Source organism: Pongo pygmaeus, chromosome 20 (assembly GCF_028885625.2).
Source record: "Pongo pygmaeus isolate AG05252 chromosome 20, NHGRI_mPonPyg2-v2.0_pri, whole genome shotgun sequence".
Classification (NCBI taxonomy): domain Eukaryota; kingdom Metazoa; phylum Chordata; class Mammalia; order Primates; family Hominidae; genus Pongo; species Pongo pygmaeus.
The window spans coordinates 8,126,882-8,145,881 of record NC_072393.2 but is presented as its reverse complement, the minus strand read 5'-3'; the positions used below and the strand labels follow the sequence as shown (position 1 = coordinate 8,145,881).

General features: G+C 53.1%; 1 protein-coding gene across 6 annotated transcripts in view; it reads left to right on the top strand.

Moving 5' to 3' along the window:
- FBN3 (fibrillin 3) overlaps positions 1–19,000 on the top strand; it is an 86,417-nt gene that overhangs the window by 12,285 nt on the left and 55,132 nt on the right. For 4 of the 6 annotated variants that reach the window (XM_054463263.2, XM_063657431.1, XM_063657429.1 and 1 more), the window contains exons 11-25: positions 1,302–1,445; positions 1,522–1,641; positions 1,743–1,868; positions 6,104–6,226; positions 7,518–7,793; positions 8,059–8,112; positions 9,873–9,998; positions 10,085–10,210; positions 12,442–12,561; positions 12,669–12,806; positions 12,927–12,977; positions 13,257–13,382; positions 15,278–15,502; positions 15,695–15,820; positions 17,914–18,042. In XM_054463263.2, coding sequence (XP_054319238.2) covers positions 1,302–1,445; positions 1,522–1,641; positions 1,743–1,868; positions 6,104–6,226; positions 7,518–7,793; positions 8,059–8,112; positions 9,873–9,998; positions 10,085–10,210; positions 12,442–12,561; positions 12,669–12,806; positions 12,927–12,977; positions 13,257–13,382; positions 15,278–15,502; positions 15,695–15,820; positions 17,914–18,042 — 2,010 coding nt within the window. The remainder of the gene's footprint in view (positions 1–1,301; positions 1,446–1,521; positions 1,642–1,742; positions 1,869–6,103; positions 6,227–7,517; positions 7,794–8,058; positions 8,113–9,872; positions 9,999–10,084; positions 10,211–12,441; positions 12,562–12,668; positions 12,807–12,926; positions 12,978–13,256; positions 13,383–15,277; positions 15,503–15,694; positions 15,821–17,913; positions 18,043–19,000) is intronic. The other 2 variants (XM_063657433.1, XM_063657432.1) reach the window with 2 other exon arrangements.

Below are 19,000 nucleotides of genomic sequence, written 5' to 3'. Positions count from 1 at the left end.
TTTGGGCTGGACACAGCGACTCATGCCTGTAATCCCAGTACTTTGGGAGCGGAGGTGGAAGGATGGCTTGAGGCCAGGAGTTCGAGACCAGCCTGGGTGACATAGCAAGACCCTGTCTCTACAGCAAATTGAAAATTAGCTAGCTGTGATGATGTGCACCAGTAGTCCCTGCCGCTCAGGAGGATGAGACAGGAGGATTGCTGGAGCCCAGGAGTTGGAAGCTGCAGTGAGCTGTGATTGTGTCACTGCCCTCCAACCTGGGTGACAGAGTGAGACCCTGTCTCTAAAAATAAATAAATAAATAAATACGTCAGGGTTTGAGCTTTGGGTGGGGAGTTTGGGCCTGGTATAGGGGTCTGTCATGTAGGATTTAGGCCTGGGGTGGGTTCTTGCCCCATAATGAGGATTTGGGCCCAGAGTGGGAGTCCAGGCATCTCTGGGACCAGGTTAGAGGGATCTAGGCTCCAGATTGAAGGGATCTAAGGCTCCATTTTGGAGGGTTCTAGGCCCCAGGTTGGAGGGATCTAGGCTCCAGGTTGGAGGGATCTAGGCTCCAGGGTGGAGGGATCTAAGGCCCCAGGTTGGAGGGATCTAAGGCCCCAGGTTGGAGGGATCTAGGCTCCAGGTTGGAGGGATCTAGGCTTCAGGTTGGAGGGATCTAGACTCCAGGTTGGAGGGATCTAGGCTTCAGGTTGGTGGGATCTAAGCCCCAGGTTGGAGGGATCTAGACTCCAGGTTGGAGGGATCTAGGCTTCAGGTTGGTGGGATCTAAGCCCCAGGTTGGAGAGATCTAGGCCCCAGGTTGGAGAGATCTAGACCCCAGGTTGGAGGAATCTAGGTTCCAGGTTGGAGAGATCTAGGCACCAGGTTGGAGAGATCTAGGCCCCAGGTTGGAGGGATCCAGGTCCCAGGTTGAAGGGATCGAGGCACCAGTTTGGAGGGATCTAGGCTTCAGGTTGGAGGGATCCAGGCCCCAGGTTGGAGTGATCCAGGCCCCAGGTTGGAGGTATCTAGACCCCAGGTTGGAGGGATCCAGACCCAAGTTGGAGGGATCCAGGCCCCAGGTTGGAGGGATCCAGGCCCAGGCTGGAGAGATCCAGGCCCAGGTTGGAGGGATCTAGGTCCCAGGGTGGAGTTCTGAATCTAAGGCGGGACTCTCCGCAGGAAAGAGGGCAGGATCTGAGCCAGGGCAGGGTCCCAGCCTTAGAGGGGGTATCTGGGCCTAGAGAGGTGAAGCCCAGGCTCCAGACTGGGGCGGGGGCCAGCCACTGCTCAGATGCCTCTGCCGGCCCCACCCGTAGGCACTGCTACCCTGAACCAGACCATTGACATCTGCCGACACTTCACCAACCTGTGTCTGAATGGCCGCTGCCTGCCCACGCCTTCCAGCTACCGCTGCGAGTGTAACGTGGGCTACACCCAGGACGTGCGTGGCGAGTGCATCGGTGAGCTGCGGCCAGGTGGAAGGGGGGGGTTCTCACTGCCCTGCTGGTGCTAGGGCTCAGGGTCCTCTCCCCTCAGATGTAGACGAATGCACCAGCAGCCCCTGCCACCATGGTGACTGCGTCAACATCCCTGGCACCTACCACTGCCGGTGCTACCCGGGCTTCCAGGCCACGCCCACCAGGCAGGCATGCGTGGGTACGGCTGTCCGTCCGAGATTGGGGGTGATGTTGGGGGGTCTGGCCCAGGCTTGGAGGGTGGGGGGGCACCTCTTGACTGCCCACCTGCCTTCCCCGCAGATGTGGACGAGTGCATTGTCAGTGGTGGCCTTTGTCACCTGGGCCGCTGTGTCAACACAGAGGGCAGCTTCCGGTGTGTCTGCAATGCAGGCTTCGAGCTCAGCCCTGATGGCAAGAACTGTGTGGGTGAGTTGGGGGTGGTTGGGTGGGCAGGGGCTTCCGGGCCCCACTAGCTGCCTTTTACAGCCACCTCAAATCTTCACTCTGCCCCAAAACCCACCTCCCTCCCTATGATGTCTCCTCTGCTCACCTCTGAACCCAGCAGCCCACCTTAGACCCTTCTTATCCCCTGACCGCCCTGACTCTCCCCTTCGTTTCCTCCTTCCTGAATTTATTCCGTGAGTCACAATAAAAGGACCTTTTGGGGCCAGCCTTGGTGGCTCATGCCTGTAATCCCAGCACTTTGCAAGGCTGAGGGAGGAGAATCTCTTGAGCTGAAAAGGTTGAGGCTGCAGTGAGCTGTGATCGTGTCCCTGCACTCCAGCCTGGCTGATAGAGTGAGACTCCATCTCCTAAAGAAAAAGAAGTCCGAGTGTAGTGGATCATGCCTGTAATCCCAGCACTTTGGGAGGCCGAGGTGGGTGGATCACCTGAGGTCAGGATTTCGAGACCAGCCTGACCAACATGGTGAAACCCCGTCTCTACTAAATACAAAAATATTAGCTGGGCGTGGTGGCAGACACCTGTAATCCCAGCTACTCAGGAGGCTGAGGCAGAAGAATCACTTGAACCCGGGAGGCAGAAGTTGCAGTGAGCTGAGATCGCACCACTGCACTCCAGCCTGTGGAACAAGAGCGAAACTGTCAAAAAAAAAAGAAAGAAAAAGAAAGATTTTTTTGGGCAAGACCACACTGGCAACCACCTGACCCTGGCCTGAAGCAGGGTCCCTCCCCATCCTAGGATGGCTTGGAAGAGCCTGGCTGATGTGAGACAGACAGACAGAGAGAGAGAGAGAGAGACAGAGAGAGAGAGAGAGAGAGAGAGAGAGAGAGAGAGAGAGAGAGAGAGGAGAGATGAGATCAGGACCTTGGAGAGTGCCCCCACCCGAGGTATGGTGAGTTATGGCTTGTGGGAGCCAAGTCCCATTGGTCCAATGGGACCTCTTGACTCCGTCACCTTATCTCAGGAGGTCTACCTTCAAGTCTCCCCTCGGGTGGAAGGATCTTGTCCTTTCTGCATTCCTTCATTTAAAAAGACATTTTTTGGCATTTATTGATATATAATTCATATACCATAAAATTAGCCATTTGAAGTGTACTAGTCAACGGTTTTTAGTATATGCACAGAGGTGGACAAGCATCACTACAACCCAGCTGGAAAATATCTTTATCACCTCAAAAACAAATCTGGTATTCATTAATAGTCATTCTATAATTCTCTGTCTTCACCCGCAGCCCTGGGCACTAGGCGAATTGGTTTTCTGACTCAATGAAGCTGCCAGTTCTGGACAAAAGGGAATCATGGCTTTTTGTGACTGGCTTCTTTTGCTGAATATGATGTTTTCAAGATTCATCCATATTGCAGCATGTATTGGTGCTTCATTTTTTTTTTTTTTCTAGATGGAGTCTCGCTGTATCGCCAGGCTGGAGTGCAGTGGTGCGATCTCAGCTCACTGCAACCCCCGCCTCCCCAGTTCAAGCGATTCCCCTGCCTCAGCCTCCTGAGTAGCTGGGACTACAGGCCCCCACCATTAGGCCCAGCTAATTTTTTGTATTTTAGTAGAGACGGGGGTTTCACCATGTTGGCCAGGATGGTCTCGATCTCCTCACCTCATGATCTGCCCGCCTCGGCCTCCCAAAGTGCTGGGATTATAGGCATGAGCCACCATACCCGGCCTCATTTTTTTTTTAATTAAATAAATTTTTATGCCAGGCACAGTGGCTCATGCTTGTAATCCCAACACTTTGGGAGGCTGAGGTGGGAGGATCACTTGAGTTCAAGTGTTCGAGACCAGCCTGGCCAACATGGTGAAACCCTGTCACTACTAAAAATACAAAAATTAGCCGAGTGTGGTGGCACATGCCTGTAATCCCAGCTATTCAGGAGGCTGAAGCAGGAGAATTGCTTGAACCCAGGAGATGGAGGCTGCAATGAGCCAAGATCACACCACTGCACTCCAGTGTGGGTGAAAGAGAGAGACTCAGTCTCAAAAAAAAAAAAATTTTTTTTTTTTTATGCCAAGCTTAGTGGCTCACAACTGTAATCCCAGTACTTTGGAAGGCAGGAGGATCGCTTGAGGCAGGAGGATTGCAAGATCAGCCTGAGCAACATAGCAAGACCCTGTCTCTACAGAAAACCCAAAAATTAGTCTGGAATGGTGGCAGGTGCCTGTAGTCCCAGCTACTCAGGAGGTTGAGGCAGGAGGATCACTTGAGCCCAGGAGTTCAGGGCTGTAGTGAGCTGTGATGGCATCACTGCACTCTAGCCTGGCTGACAGAGCTAGACCTTGTTTCAAAAAAAAATATATATATATATATATTTATATTTATTTATATATTTATTTATTTATTCATTTTGAGTCCCTCTCTATCTCCCAGGCTGGAGTGCAGTGGTGCCATCTTGGCTCACTGCAACCTCCGCTGCCTGGGTTCAAGAGATTCTCCTGCCTCAGCCTCCTGAGTAGCTGAGATTACAGGTGTGTGCCACTGTGCCCAGCTAACGTTTGTATTTTTAGTAGAGACGGGGTTTCACCATGTTGGCCAGGCTGGTCTCGAACGCCTGACCCCAGGTGATCCGCCCGCCTCGGCCTCCCAAAGTGCTGGGATTACAAGCGTGAGCCATCGCGCCCAGTCATATATTTATTTTTTTGTGATTGGCTCTCACTATGTTGCCTAGGCTGGACTTTAACTTATATCCCAGCAGACAGACTAATATACAAGCAAACACAGCCATAGACAACCACAGCTTGTTTGCTTCCCGTACCCCAGGTACGGGTCCTGGGGGGCTCAAGCAATCCCCCTGCCTCAGCCACTTGAGTAGCTGGGACTACAGACATGAGTCAGCATACCTGGCTTCTTCATTCTTTTCCATGGCCAAATAATGTTCCATTACATGAATAGACCACAATGTGTTGATCCATTCATCAGTAGGACACTGGTTTGTTTTCACTTTTTGCTGTTAGGCATAATGCTTCTGTGAATGCTCATGTGCATATTTTGTGGTGGCATTTCATGCAGTTCTTTTATTTATTTATTTATTTATTTATTTATTTATTTATTTTGAGACAGAGTCTCACTCCGTCCCCCAGGCTGGAGTGCAGCGGCATGATCCTGGCTCACTGCAACCTCCACCTCCTGGGTTCACGTCATTCTCCTGCCTCAGCCTCCCGAGTAACTGGGACCACAGGCGCCCGCCACCACGCCCGGCTAATATTTTTTTTCTTTTTTTTTTGTATTTTTAGTAGAGACGGGGTTTCACTGTGTTAGCCAGGATGGTCTCAATCTCCTGACCTCGTGATCTGCCCGTCTCGGCCTCCCAAAGTGCTGGGATTACAGGCGTGAACCACCGTGCCCGGCCACATTTTTTTTTTTTTTAATGTATGTTCAGTCCTTTATTGTTTAAAACTGACATTTTGGAAAACAACTCATTTCTGCCCCTGCCACCTTCCATTAAATTAGACCATGGTCTTACTAACTTTATTTCCGTTTCCTTTTTATGAAATTGAAGTAAGATTCACACAACCTAAATTTAATCATTTAAAAGTGAACAAGAGGTTGGGCGCGGTGGCTCACACCTGTAATCCCAGCACTTTGGGAGGCCGAGGTGGGCGGATCACGAGGTCAGGAGTTCAAGACTAGCCTGGCCAACATGATGAAACCCCGTCTCTACTAAAAATACAAAAACAATTAGCCAGGCATGGTGGTACATACCTGTAATCCCAGCTACTCAGGAGGCTGAAGCAGGAGAATTGCTTGAACCTGGGAGGTGGAGGTTGCAGGGAGCTGAGATCACACCACTGTGCTCCAGCCTGGGTGACAGAGCGAGACTCTGTCTCAAAAAAAAAAAATTGTTGTCTTTTAAAAAATATTTAAACATTTTAAAATGAACAATTCACTGATATTTAATAAATTTCCAATGTTGTGCAAAAACCACCACCTTTATTCAGCTTTGAGCAAATATTTATGCAGCACCTACCGTATGCAGCCTGAGCAAGACAGGGGTCATGCCCTGGGGAACTCACGTCCCAGCGGACAGACTAATATACAAGCACACACAGTCACAGACAACTACAGCTTGTTTCCTCCCACACCCCAGGGAGGGATCTTGTGGGGGACGGGCGGTCAGTCCTGGAGCCTGGAGGAGGGAGAGAGAGAGTCCCAGTGTGGTCCCTGCCTGGACCCAGCCTCTCCTGTTGTCCCCAGACCACAACGAGTGTGCCACCAGCACCATGTGCGTCAATGGCGTGTGTCTCAACGAGGATGGCAGCTTCTCCTGCCTCTGCAAACCCGGCTTCCTGCTGGCGCCTGGCGGCCACTACTGCATGGGTAAGCCTGGAACCAGACTGGCCAGCGGAGGGGAGAAGGGAGATGGGGAAGCACAGGGATAGGGAGGAAGAGGAGAGGGACCAGACAGGGATGGGACAGGCATGAGAGAAGGAGAAGAGAAGGGGCAGGGAGAGAAAGAGGAGGAGGAGGGAAAAGGGAAGAAGCAAAGAAAAAGAAAAGGAAGAAAAGAAGAGGCAGGTGCCATGGCTCACGCCTGTAGTCCCAGCACCTTGGGAGGCCAAGGCAGATGGATCATTTGAGGTCAGGAGTTCAAGACCAGCCTGGACAACATGGTGAAACCCCGTCTCTACTAAAAATACAAAAATTAGTCGGGTGTGGTGGTGGGCACCTGTAATCCCAGCACTTTGGGACGCCAAGGTGGGTGGATCATTTGAGGTCAGGAGTTCGAGAACAGCCTGGCCAACATGGTGAAACCCCATCTCTACTAAAAATATAAAAATTAGCCAGGTGTGGTGGTGGGTACCTGTAATCCCAGCTACTTGGGAGGCTGAGGCAGGAGAATTACTTGATCCTGGGAGGTAGAGGTTGCAGTGAGCCGAGATCGCGCCATTGCGCTCCAGCCTGGGTGACAAGAGTGAGACTCCATCTCAAAAGAAAAAAAAAATTGATGGGTTATAAGGTGGGGAAGGGCCAGGTTCATCTGTGATCCCAGCACTTTGGGAAGCTGAGGTTAGAGGATCCCTTGAGGACAGGAGTTCGAGACCAGCCTGAGCAACATAGTCAGACCCCATTTCTACCTAAAAAAAAAAATTAGCTGGGCATGGTAACATGCATCTGTAATCTCAGCACTTTGGAAGGCTGAGGCAGAAGGATCACTTGCGCTCAGGAGTTTGAGACCAGCCTGGACAACATGATGAGACTCCATCTCTATAAAAAATTTTAAAAAATTAGCCGAACATGGAGATGAACCCCTGTAGTCCCTCCTACTCGGGAGGCTGAGGCAGCAGGATTGCTTGAGCCCCGGAGTTGGAGGCTGCAGTGAGCTATGATCATGCCACTGCACTCCAGTCTGGAAGTCAGACCCTGCCTTTAAAAAATTTGTTTAAAGGTGGAGAGAAAGATAGAAAGATGGGGAATAATGGGGGAGGAGAAGAGGAAGGAGACAAGAGGAGGAGAGGACACAGACACAGACAACAGGAAACTGGAAAGACAAGAAACTGGAAAGGAAGGAAATAGAATGGCTGGGAAGATGGAAAGAGTGGGAGATGTGGAGGGGAGAGAGGAAGGGAGCAGGCTAGAACCCATCCCCGTGCTGCCACTGCTTCTGCAGACATTGACGAGTGCCAGACGCCCGGCATCTGCGTGAACGGCCGCTGTACCAACACCGAGGGCTCCTTCCTCTGCCAGTGCCTGGGGGGGCTGGTGGTAGGCACGGATGGCCGCATGTGCATGGACACCCACGTGCGCAGCACCTGCTATGGGGCCATCGAGAAGGGCTCCTGTGCCCGCCCCTTCCCTGGCACTGTCACCAAGTCCGAGTGCTGCTGTGCCAACCCGGACCATGGTTTTGGGGAGCCCTGCCAGCTTTGTCCTGCCAAAAACTCCGGTGAGCATCCGGCTGCCCGGTCCCCATCGCCTCCTTGGTCTGAGTGCCTCCATCGGTCCTCGCTTCTGGTGGGGGGTCATGGCTGCCATGGAGTGGGGGCTCTTCCCAAAAAGAGGCTGAAGGGAGTTGCTCCCTCCCCAGGGTTGGAGTTGTGTCTTAGTCCCAAACTGTTGCCCAAGACTAGGGGACCTAATCCCTGCCTGTGGCTGAATCCGAGCCATGGCTAAGCTCCCTGACCCATCTCACTCTGTCCCTCCATCCCCAGCTGAGTTCCAGGCACTGTGCAGCAGTGGGCTTGGCATTACCACGGATGGTCGAGGTAAGTGGAGCCCAGCGCCTCCAAACAGCAGCCAGCCTGCCCCTACCAGATGGGGGGAGAGCCGTGGTCGGAGGCTGTAGGAGTTTGCTCAGGGTTCCCGTAACAAAGTGCCCCAGACCAGACGGCTTCAACAACAGAAGTTGATTCTCTCACACTCCTGGAGGCCAGAGGTCAGAGATCAAGGTGCGGGCAGGGCTGGTTCCCTTGGAGGCTTTGAGGGAGAATCTGTCCCGGACCCCTCTCCAGCTTCTGGTGGTGACTCCAGCAATCTTTGGCATTTCTTGGCTCATAGAGGCGTCACCCCATCTCTGCCTCCATCTTCACACGGCGTTCTCCCTGTATGTGTGTCTATGTCCAAAATTCCCCCCACCCTTTTTTAGAGATTCGATCTCACTATATTGCCCAGGCTCGAGTGATGTGGTGCAATCACAGCTCACTGCAACCTCGACCTCTTGGGCTCAAGTGATACCACCTGCGTAGCTGGGACTACAGGCACTCCCCACCACGACCTGCTAATTTGTTTTTCTTCTTTCTTTCTCTCTTTCTTTCTTTCTTTCTCTTTTCTTTCTTTCTTTCTTCTTTTTCTTTCTTTTCTTTCTTTCTTTCTTTTTTTTTTTTGACAGAGTCTTGCTCTGTTACTCAGGCTGGAGTGCAGTGGCATGATCTTGGCTGACTGCAACCTCCGCCTCCTGGGTTCAAGTGATTCTCCTGCCTCAGCCTCCCAAATAGCTGGGATTACAGGCGTGTGTCTCCACGCCTGGCTAATTTTTGTATTTTTTTTTTTTTAGTAGAGATGGGGTTTTGCCCTGTTGCCCAGGCTGGTCTCAAACTTCTGGCCTCAAGTGATCCACCCACCTCGGCCTCCCAAAGTGCTGTGATTACAGACATGAGCTGCCATGCCCAGCCAGTTTTTAAAACATTTACTTCATGGCCAGATGCGGTGGCTCACGCCTGTAATCCCAGCACTTTGGGAGGCTGAGGGAGGTGGATCACTTGAGGTCAGGAGTTCCACACCAGCCTGGCCAACATGGTGAAACCCATCTCTACTAAAAATAGAAAAATTAGCCAGCCGCGGTGGCAGGCGGCTGTAATCCCGGCTACTTGGGGGGCTGAGTCACGAGAATCACTTGAACGAGGGAGGCGGAGGTTGCAGTGAGCTGAGATCACACCATTGCACTCCAGCCTGTGCGACAGAGTGAGACCCTATCTCAAAAAAAAAAAATTACTTTTTATAGAGATGGGGTCTTGCTATGTTGCCCAGGCTGGTCTCAAACTCCTGGGCTCAAACAATCCTCCCACCTCAGCCTCCCAAAGTGGTGGGATTACAGGTGACAGCCACTGTATCTGGCCTATAAGTGCTTTTATTTTTATGACAATGCCACTGTATGGATGTCTGCTCCACTATTTCCAAACTGGAGATAATTTGGCCCCTGCCCCACCGAGGTCATTTGACAATGTCTGGAGTAGTACTGGGGTGGTGGGTGCTACTGACAACTCATGGGTGGAGGCCACGGGAGCTACTTGACATCCTAAAACGCACGGGATGGCCTCTTGCAGCAAAAAATGATCTGGCCCCAAATGTCAGCAGTGCCCAGGCTGAGAAACCTTGGTTTAGAGCAAAATGAGGCCAGGTCTGGGCTGGAGCTCTGGCCTTGGAGAATCTGACTTCTAGAGACCCCTGGTGTGCCGGGACACACCCTCCTCCTGCCACAGACACACCCTCCTTCTGCTGCTGCTGACACACCCTCCTCCTGCCGTAGACATCAACGAGTGTGCTCTGGACCCTGAGGTTTGTGCCAATGGCGTGTGTGAGAACCTTCGGGGCAGCTACCGCTGCATCTGCAACCTGGGTTATGAGGCAGGTGCCTCAGGCAAGGACTGCATAGGTGAGCATGCCACCTGGCAGGCGGATGTGTGGGCGGCCTCTCCCACTGCAGACCCCTCACCCCTCTCTCCCACCCCCACCCCACAGACGTAGATGAGTGTGCCCTCAACAGCCTCCTGTGTGACAACGGGTGGTGCCAGAATAGCCCTGGCAGCTACAGCTGCTCCTGCCCCCCCGGCTTCCACTTCTGGCAGGACGTGGAGATCTGCAAAGGTACTGGGTCCCGGGCTCACGTGGGTTTGCACACACACATATGCTCCAACATACTCGGCGTTTGGCGTGTGCACACACAGGCACGCACACACGCAAAGATGCTTACATGTTACCTCTATTCACATACACATGCATGCTATATGTAGTGTGCACACACACATATATGCACACGCTCAAATACTCACATGTTGCATGAGGTGTGTACACAAGACACACATGCACACGCTCAGAAACATCCTGTACACAGCCACACTCAGACATGCACGTTGCATGTGTCATGCATACATACACCTAGACACGCTGCACATGCTGTGTGCACACAGACACATACATTCAGACATGCTGTGTGCATGTGTACGCAGACACGCATGCTCAAAGACACTTGCATATGTACCTACATTCACATACACACACTCAAAGACACACATATACTCACATTTACATACACACGTATTCTTTTTTTTTTTTTTTTTTGAGACAGACTCTTCCTCTATCACCCAGGCTGGAGTGCAGTGGCACGATCTCGGCTCACTGCAACCTCTGCCTCCTAGTTCGAGCAATTCTCCTGCCTCAGCCTCCCGAGTAGCTGGGATTAGAGGCGCCCATCACCACGCCCAGATGATTTTTGTGTTTTTAGTAGAGACAGGGTTTCACCATCTTCGCCAGGCTGGTCTCGAACTCCTGACCTCAAGTGATCCACCTGCTTCAGCCTCCCAAAGTGCTGGGATTATAGGCGTGAGCCACCACACCTGGCCCATACACTCATTCTCACACTTCCCACACTTGCAGTCCCAGTCACACACGGTTGTACACACTCAGGGGCACACAGTTATACACACATCCCAGAAGTCCTACTCAAACTACAGAGTTTGGAGAGCTTCTAGGTGGATGGACACATCTGTGTACTGGCAGGGCGGCATGCCCAGAGCAGGCACGGAAGTTCCACATCTCCTCCCAGATACCCTGCACTGTGCATCTCTTCCATCTGGCTGTTCATCATTTGTAGTATCCTTTATTTTTTTATTTTATCTTTTTGAGACAGAGTCTCGCTCTGTCACCCAGGCTGGAGTGTAATGGCGCGATCTCGGCTCACTGCAACCTCCACCTCTTGGGTTCAAGCAATTCTCCTACCGTTAAAGAGATTATCTTGTCTCTGCCTCCCAAGTAGCTGGGACTACAGGCGTGCACCACCACGCCCCACTAATTTGTATTTTTAATAGAGATGGGGTTTCATCATGTTGGCCAGGCTGGTCTCCAACTCCTGACCTCAGTGATCCACCCGCCTCTGCCTCCCAAAGTGGTGGGATGACAGGCGTGAGCCACAGCGCCCAGCCTGTGATATCCTTTATAATAAACTAGTAAATGTAAGTTAAGTATTTCCCTGAGTCCTGTGAGCCACTCTAGCGGATGATCAAGCCTGAGGAGAAGGCAGAAATTCTGGAGGCCCCGATTTGCAACTGGCATCTGGTGTGGAAGACAGTCTTGTGGGACTGAGCCCTCAACCTGTGGAGTCAGACTTTAACTCCAGGCAGAGAGCGTCAGAATTGAGTTATAGGGCACCCTGCTGGTGTCAGAAAATTGGGCACCTTGGCAAAAACAAACAAACAAAAAAACCCACATGTGATCACTGATGTATTCTGTGTTGTGTTGTGTTGTGTTGTGTTGAAGGTGAGAGTAAGAATACAGTTTTGGCTGGGTGCAGTGACTCACGCCTATAATTCCAGCACTTTGGGAGGCCGAGGTGGACGGACCACCTGAGGTTGGGAGTTTGAGACCAGCCTGGCCAACATCGTGAAATCCCGTCTCTACTAAAAATACAAAAAAAATTAGCCAGGCATGGTGGCACATGCCTGTAGTCCCAGCTACTTGGGAGGCTGAGGCACGAGAATCGCTTGAACCCGGGAGACGGAGATTGCAGTGAGCCGGGATGGTGCCAGTGCACTCCAACCTGGGCGACACAGCGAGACTCTGTTTCAAAAAAAAAAAAAAAAAAAAAAGAAAGAAAAAAAAGAAAACAGTTTGGCATTTCCTGTCTCTGACAGCGTGTACACACACAGCTCAGCACACACGTGTGCTTGCACGCACATTTGATTCCAGTGCCCTCTGCACACTTGTGCATCTGGGTGCACCCCGTGCCACCGGGTGCAGTAGCCCCTTGGGGAGGAGGGGTCCTGGCCAGGTAAGGCTCCTCCTCCTGCAGCTCAGGACCTGGTGGGGGGCTGTCCCCACAGACGTCGACGAATGCCTGTCCAGCCCGTGTGTGAACGGCGTCTGTCTGAACCTGGCTGGCTCCTACACCTGCAAATGTGCCCCTGGCAGCCGGCTGGACCCCTCTGGTACCATCTGTCTAGGTGAGTGGCCCTGGAGCCCGACGGCATTCCAGAGGCTGGGCATCTATGGGTCAGGGTGCAGGTGTAGGGCCAGCAGGTGAGACAGGTGACCAGCCTTTTCTCCCCAGACAGCACCAAGGGCACCTGCTGGCTGAAGATCCAGGAGAGCCGCTGTGAGGTGAACCTTCAGGGAGCCAGCCTGCGGTCCGAGTGCTGCGCCACCCTCGGGGCAGCCTGGGGGAGCCCCTGCGAACGTTGCGAGATCGGTAACACCCTCCTCGGGGCCTCCCAGGTGCCCATGGGAAAACCCCTCAACGGGGCGGGTCCCCCCTGGGGCTGGCATGAGAGAATGACTCCTCTCTTCACTCTCGTTCTCCCAATTGCAGACCCTGCCTGTGCCCGGGGCTTTGCCCAGATGACAGGTGTCACCTGCGATGGTAACTCCCTGCCCATGTCCAGCTCACCCCCTACTCCAGAGCCTGCACACAACCAGGCGCACCACCTTCATGGGTGCCACCTCCGGCCCCACCCTGGAGTCTTTTGCGATGGGGACAGATGTTCTCCCTCCCTGGTCCCCAGGCCTTCTTGAGAGTCCCCAGTTCCCGTGTCCCCATCCCCTTCCTTCCTCCTCAAGGACAACTTGAGACCCCAGGGGAATGGCCAGCCAGCGCCCTTCCCCTCCCTGGACCCTCCGGCTTTCCCTCCTCCTTACCCAGATGTTAACGAGTGTGAGTCCTTCCCGGGAGTCTGTCCCAACGGGCGTTGCGTCAACACTGCCGGGTCTTTCCGCTGTGAGTGTCCAGAGGGCCTGATGCTGGACGCCTTGGGCCGGCTGTGCGTGGGTGAGTCCAGGCGAGGTCCGCACACGGGGCCACACGTTCTTCCTTCGTTCCCTCCACCCACAGTGACTCGAGGAACAGGAGAGATTTTTTATTTATTTATTTATTTTTGAGACGGAGTGTCGCTTATGTCGCCCAGGCTGGAGTGCAGTGGTGCAATCTCGGCTCACTGCAACTTCCACCTCCTGGGTTCAAGCGATTCTCCTGCCTCAGCCTCCCGAGTAGCTGGGATTACAGGCACGCACCACCATGCCTGGCTAATTTTTGTATTTTTAGTAGAGATGGGGTTTCACCATGTTGGCTAGGATGGTCTTGAACTCCTGACCTCAGGTGATCTGCCTGCCTCTGCCTCCCAAAGTGTTGGGATTACAGGCGTGAGCCACTGCGCCCGGCCTGAACAGGAGAGATTTCAGGCATCCTTTGGGATCCTCTGCCTCTGGCTAACACATCATGAAAGACATTTGGGTGGGTTTTTTTTTTCTTTTTTCTTGAGACGGGGTCTCACTCTGTCACCCAGGCAGGAGTGCAGTGGTGCAATCTCATCTTACTACAACTTGCGCTTCCTGGGTTCAACTGATTTTTGTACCTTGATCTCCTGAGCAGCTGGGACTGCAGGTGTGCACCACCACACCCAGCTAATTTATTTATTTATTGGTATATCTATATATATTTTTGTAGGGACAGGGTCTCACTATCTTGCCTAGGCTGGTCTCAAACTCCTGGCCTCAAGGGATCCCCCTACCTCAGCATCCCAGAGTGCTGGAATTCCAGCCAGGATTTATCTTTGAGGACAGTATTAGGTTCACAGCAAATATGAACACATAGCCCCCACCTCCACACACGTACAGCCTCCCCAGCTATCAACCTCTTGCACTGGGGTTAGAGGTGCATTTGTTACGATGGATGAAACTGCACTGGTACAGCACTGTCATCTCTAAGTCCATAGAGCACCTTAGGGTTTACCCTTGGTGTATTGGACATTCTATGGGTTTGGACGAATGTATAATGACATATGTTCACCATTGTAGTGTCATACAGGGTAGTTTCACTGCCCTAAAAATCCTTAGTGGCCGGGCATGGTGGCTTACGCCTGTAATGCCAGCACTTTGGGAGGCTGAGGCGGGTGGATTGCTTGAGGTCAGGAGTTCGAGACCAGCCTGGCAAACATGGTGAAACCCATCTCTACTAAAATACAAAAATTAGGTGAGCGTGGTGGCGGGTGCCTGTAATCCCAGCTACTCGGGAGGCTGAGGCAGGAGAATCGCTTGATCCCGGGAGGTGGAGGTTGCAGTGAGCTGAGATTGTGCCACTGCACTACAGCCTGGAGGACGGAGTGAGACTCTGTCAAAAAAAAAAAAAAAAAAAAATTGGCCAAGCACGGTAGCTCACGCCTGTAATCCCAGCACTTTGGGAGGCCGAGGTGGGCAGATCACTTGAGTTCGAGATCAGCCTGGCCAACGTGGTGAAACCGAGTCTCTACTAAAAAATACAAAAGTTAGCCGGGTGTGGTGGCACACACCTGTAATCCCAGCTCCTCGGAAGCTGAGGCGGGAGAATCGCTTGAACCTGGGAGGTGGAGGTTGCAGTGAGCTGAGATTGTGCCACTGCACTCCAGCCTGGGTGACAGAGCAAGACTATGTCTCAAAAAAAATCAATCAACCAATGAATTAATCGTTAAAAAAAAATATGGAAAGAGGGGCTTAGAACAGTGCTACAGAACAAGTGCACATAGTACCCTCCCAGGCAGTGTCTGGAGGAAGTCACCCCTTTTCACTCTGGCCCTCGACCTGGCTACATCCGGGAGAAAGTTTCCGATGGGAGTGACTGAGCGGCACGCCTGTCTTGCAGCGGGCACAGTGTGGCAAGGGTGGGGACGCAGTGACTGTTCCCCTGTGCAGATGTGAGATTGGAGCCATGTTTCCTGCGATGGGACGAGGATGAGTGTGGGGTCACCCTGCCTGGCAAGTACCGGATGGACGTCTGCTGCTGCTCTATCGGGGCCACGTGGGGAGCCGAGTGCGAGGCCTGCCCGGATCCCGAGTCTCTGGAGTTCGCCAGCCTGTGCCCGCGGGGGCTGGGCTTTGCCAGCCGGGACTTCCTGTCTGGCCGACCGTTCTATAAAGGTGCGGTTGGGGAAGGAGTCAGGCCCCTGGAAGGATGGGGAGGGGCATGGCATAGGCAAAAGCCTGGAGATGGGAGTGTGTTTGGGGAAAAGGGGATGTGGGCAAGGCCAGGCACTAAGAACCCAGGGAGGGCTTGGTGTATGGATCCCGAGCTTGGGGACGTCAGGGTGGTTTGATACCCCTGTACTTCAGATGTGAATGAATGCAAGGTGTTCCCTGGCCTCTGCACGCACGGTACCTGCAGAAACACGGTGGGCAGCTTCCACTGCACCTGTGCAGGGGGCTTCGCCCTGGATGCCCAGGAACGGAACTGCACAGGTAGGTGCCACCTCTGCCTCTTGGAGACAGCGTGATCCTTGGCAGGGATAGGGGCCTCGAATAAGACATAGAGACAACACCTGTTCTTTTTCTTCTTTTTTTTTTTGAGACGGAGTTTCACTCTTGTTACCCAGACTGCAGTGCAATGGCGCGATCTCGGCTCACCGCAACCTCCGCCTCCCAGATTCAAGTGATTCTCCTGCCTCAGCTTCCTGAGTAGCTGGGATTACAGGCATGCGCCACCATGCCTGGCTAATTGTGTATTTTTCAGTAGTGATGGGGTTTCTCCGTGTTGGTCAGGCTGGACTTGAACTCCCGACCTCAGGTGATCCACCCACCTCGGCCTCCCAAAGTGCTGGGATTATAGGCATGAGCCACAGCGCCCAGCGAGCACCTGTTCTTTGGGCACTTCTTGTGTCCGCCTCTGTGCTGTGTGACCTAGGGCAGGTGATTGCCCTCCCTGGGCTGCAGGGACCCTGACTATAAAAGAAGGGGCTGGGCCGGGCGCGGCGGCTCACGCCTGTAATCCCAGCACTTTGGGAGGCCGAGGTGGGCAGATCACAAGGTCATGAGATCCAGACCATCCTGGCTAACACGGTGAAACGCCGTCTCTACTAAAAATACAAAAATTAGCCGGGTGTGGTCGTGGGCGCCTGGAGTCCCAGCTACTCGGGAGGCTGAGGCAGGAGAATGGCGTGAACCCGGGAGGCGGAGCTTGCAGTGAGCCGAGATCGTGCCACTGCACTCCAGCCTGGGCGACAGAGCAAGACTCCGTCTCTAAGAAAAAGGGGGCTGGGCCAGGCACGATGGATCATACCTGTAATCCCAGCACTTTGGGAGGCCAAGGCAGATGGATCACTTGAGGTCAAGAGTTCGAGACCAGGCTCGCCAACATGGCAATACCCTGTCTCTACTAAAAGTACAAAAATTAGCTGGGCCTGGTGGCAGGCACCTGTAATCCCAGCTACTCGGGAGGCTGAGGCAGGAGAATCACTTGAACCCAGGAGGCGGAGGTTGCAGTGAGCTGAGATTGTGCCACTGCACTCCAGCCTGGGTGACAGAAAGAGACTGTGTCTCAAATATAAATAAATAAGTAAATAAAACATAAAAGAAGGGGCTGGCAAAGGTGACCTTTAGAGGCCTCCAGGGCCGGCATGGTGGCTCATGCCTGTGATCCCAGCACTTTTGGAGGCCAAGGTAGGAGGACAGCTTGAGCCCAAGGGTTTGAGACTAGCCCGGGTAACACAGCGAGACCTCCATCTCTGCAAAAAATAAAAAAAATACTATTGCATTAACTGTAGTCCCAGCTACTCAAGAGGCTGAGGCAGAAGGATCCCTTGAGCCCCTGCGAGGTTGAGGCTGCAGTGAGCTGTGATCACACCACTGCACTCCAGCCTGAGTGACAGAGCAAGACTCTGTCTCTAAAAAAACAAACAGGCCGGGCTCAGTGGCTGACGCCTGTAATCCTAGCACTTTGGGAGGCCAAGGCAGGTGGATTGCTTTAGGTCAGGAGTTCGTGACCAGCCTGGCCAACATGGTGAAAACCTGTCTCTACTAAAAATACAAAATTAGCCGGGCATGGTGGCGCACGCCTGTAATCCCAGCTACTTGGGAGGTAGAGGCAGGAGAATCGCTTGATCCTGGGAGGCAGAAGTTGCAGTGAGCCGAGATTGCACCACTGCACTCCAGCCTGGGTGACAGAGCAAGACTCTGTCTCTAAAAATAAATAAATAAGTAATAAAAATAAAATAAAATAAAATGAACAAACAAATCTACCACCAAAATAAAGAAAATGGAGAGCTCCAGGCTGTGAGAAAACTCCCTGCCCTTGTCATGTTTAGTTCGGGGTCCCTCCATTTCCTTGGCTCCTTTTGGGGGCTTCTGTTCTGCCTGTCATATCTACAGATTTGATGACCCCATACAGCACCCCATCATGTCTGCATCATGTGTCCCCTCTTGGCCTGTGCCTCCTTATGTCTGCAGACAGGCTTCCTCTAGCCCACACCTCCATCAAAGGACAGGGACCCCCCTGCCTTGTGCCCTGTGATGTGGCCCACACGGCGCCTCCGGCCTCTGCCCCCATCTCCCCACAGATATCGACGAGTGTCGCATCTCTCCTGACCTCTGCGGCCAGGGCACCTGTGTCAACACGCCGGGCAGCTTTGAGTGCGAGTGTTTTCCCGGCTACGAGAGCGGCTTCGTGCTGATGAAGGACTGCATGGGTCGGTGACTGCCGGGCAGGGGTGTGGTGGGCACCCTGGGCAGGGAGGGCATTGAGGAGAGGGAGGGTGGGGACGGCTGTTGCTGTGCAGACGTGGATGGAGGGGGCAGGAGGAGGGAGGAGCTGCAAATTAGCTGGGTTACAATGAGTCTGGGCTCCATGAGGCTTCATCCTTAGGAGAGAGACCTGGGGGCTGAGACCTGGGGGTGGCCGGCACACTGGGGTGTGGTCTCCCGGGGAGGGTGTGTAGCTTGGGTAGAGGACAGGGCCCCTCAGAGAAGCCTGGGAAATACTGCCGGTTACAAGGCTTCTCGTCCCCATCATTGACTTTGTTTTTCATTTGATGAGCATTTCACATGCATCCTCTGAGCTAGAGGCACTGCAGGGAGCTCCAGCTCCAGGGAGCCCTCTTTCCTTGGAGCTCACAGCCTAACAGGAAGACAGACATGAATAACATGAATCGATGAGGAAATGCAAAATTGGGCTGGGTGCAGTGGCCCTCGCCTGTAATCCCAGCACTTTGAGAGGCTGAGGCAGTAGGATCGCTTGAGTCCAGGAGTTCGAGGCCAGCCTGGGCAACATAACAAGACCCTGTCACTACAAAATTTTTAAAAAATTAGCTAGGCATGGTGGCGCGTGCTACTCGGGAGGCCGAGAAGGGAGGATCCTTTGAGCCCAGGAGGTTGAGGCTGCGGTGAACCATGATCGCACTTTTTCACTCCACCCTGGGTGACAGAGTGAGACCCTGTCTAACAATAAAAGGAAGGAAGGAAGGAAGGAAGAAGAGAAAGCCAGGCACAGTGGCTCATGCCTGTAATCCCAGCACTTCGAGAGGCTGAGGTGGGCAGATTGCCTGAATTCAGGAGTTCGAAACCAGCCTGGGCAACACGGTGAAACCCCGTCTCTACTAAAATACAAAAAATTAGCTGGGTGTGGTGGCGTGAGCCTGTAGTTCTAGC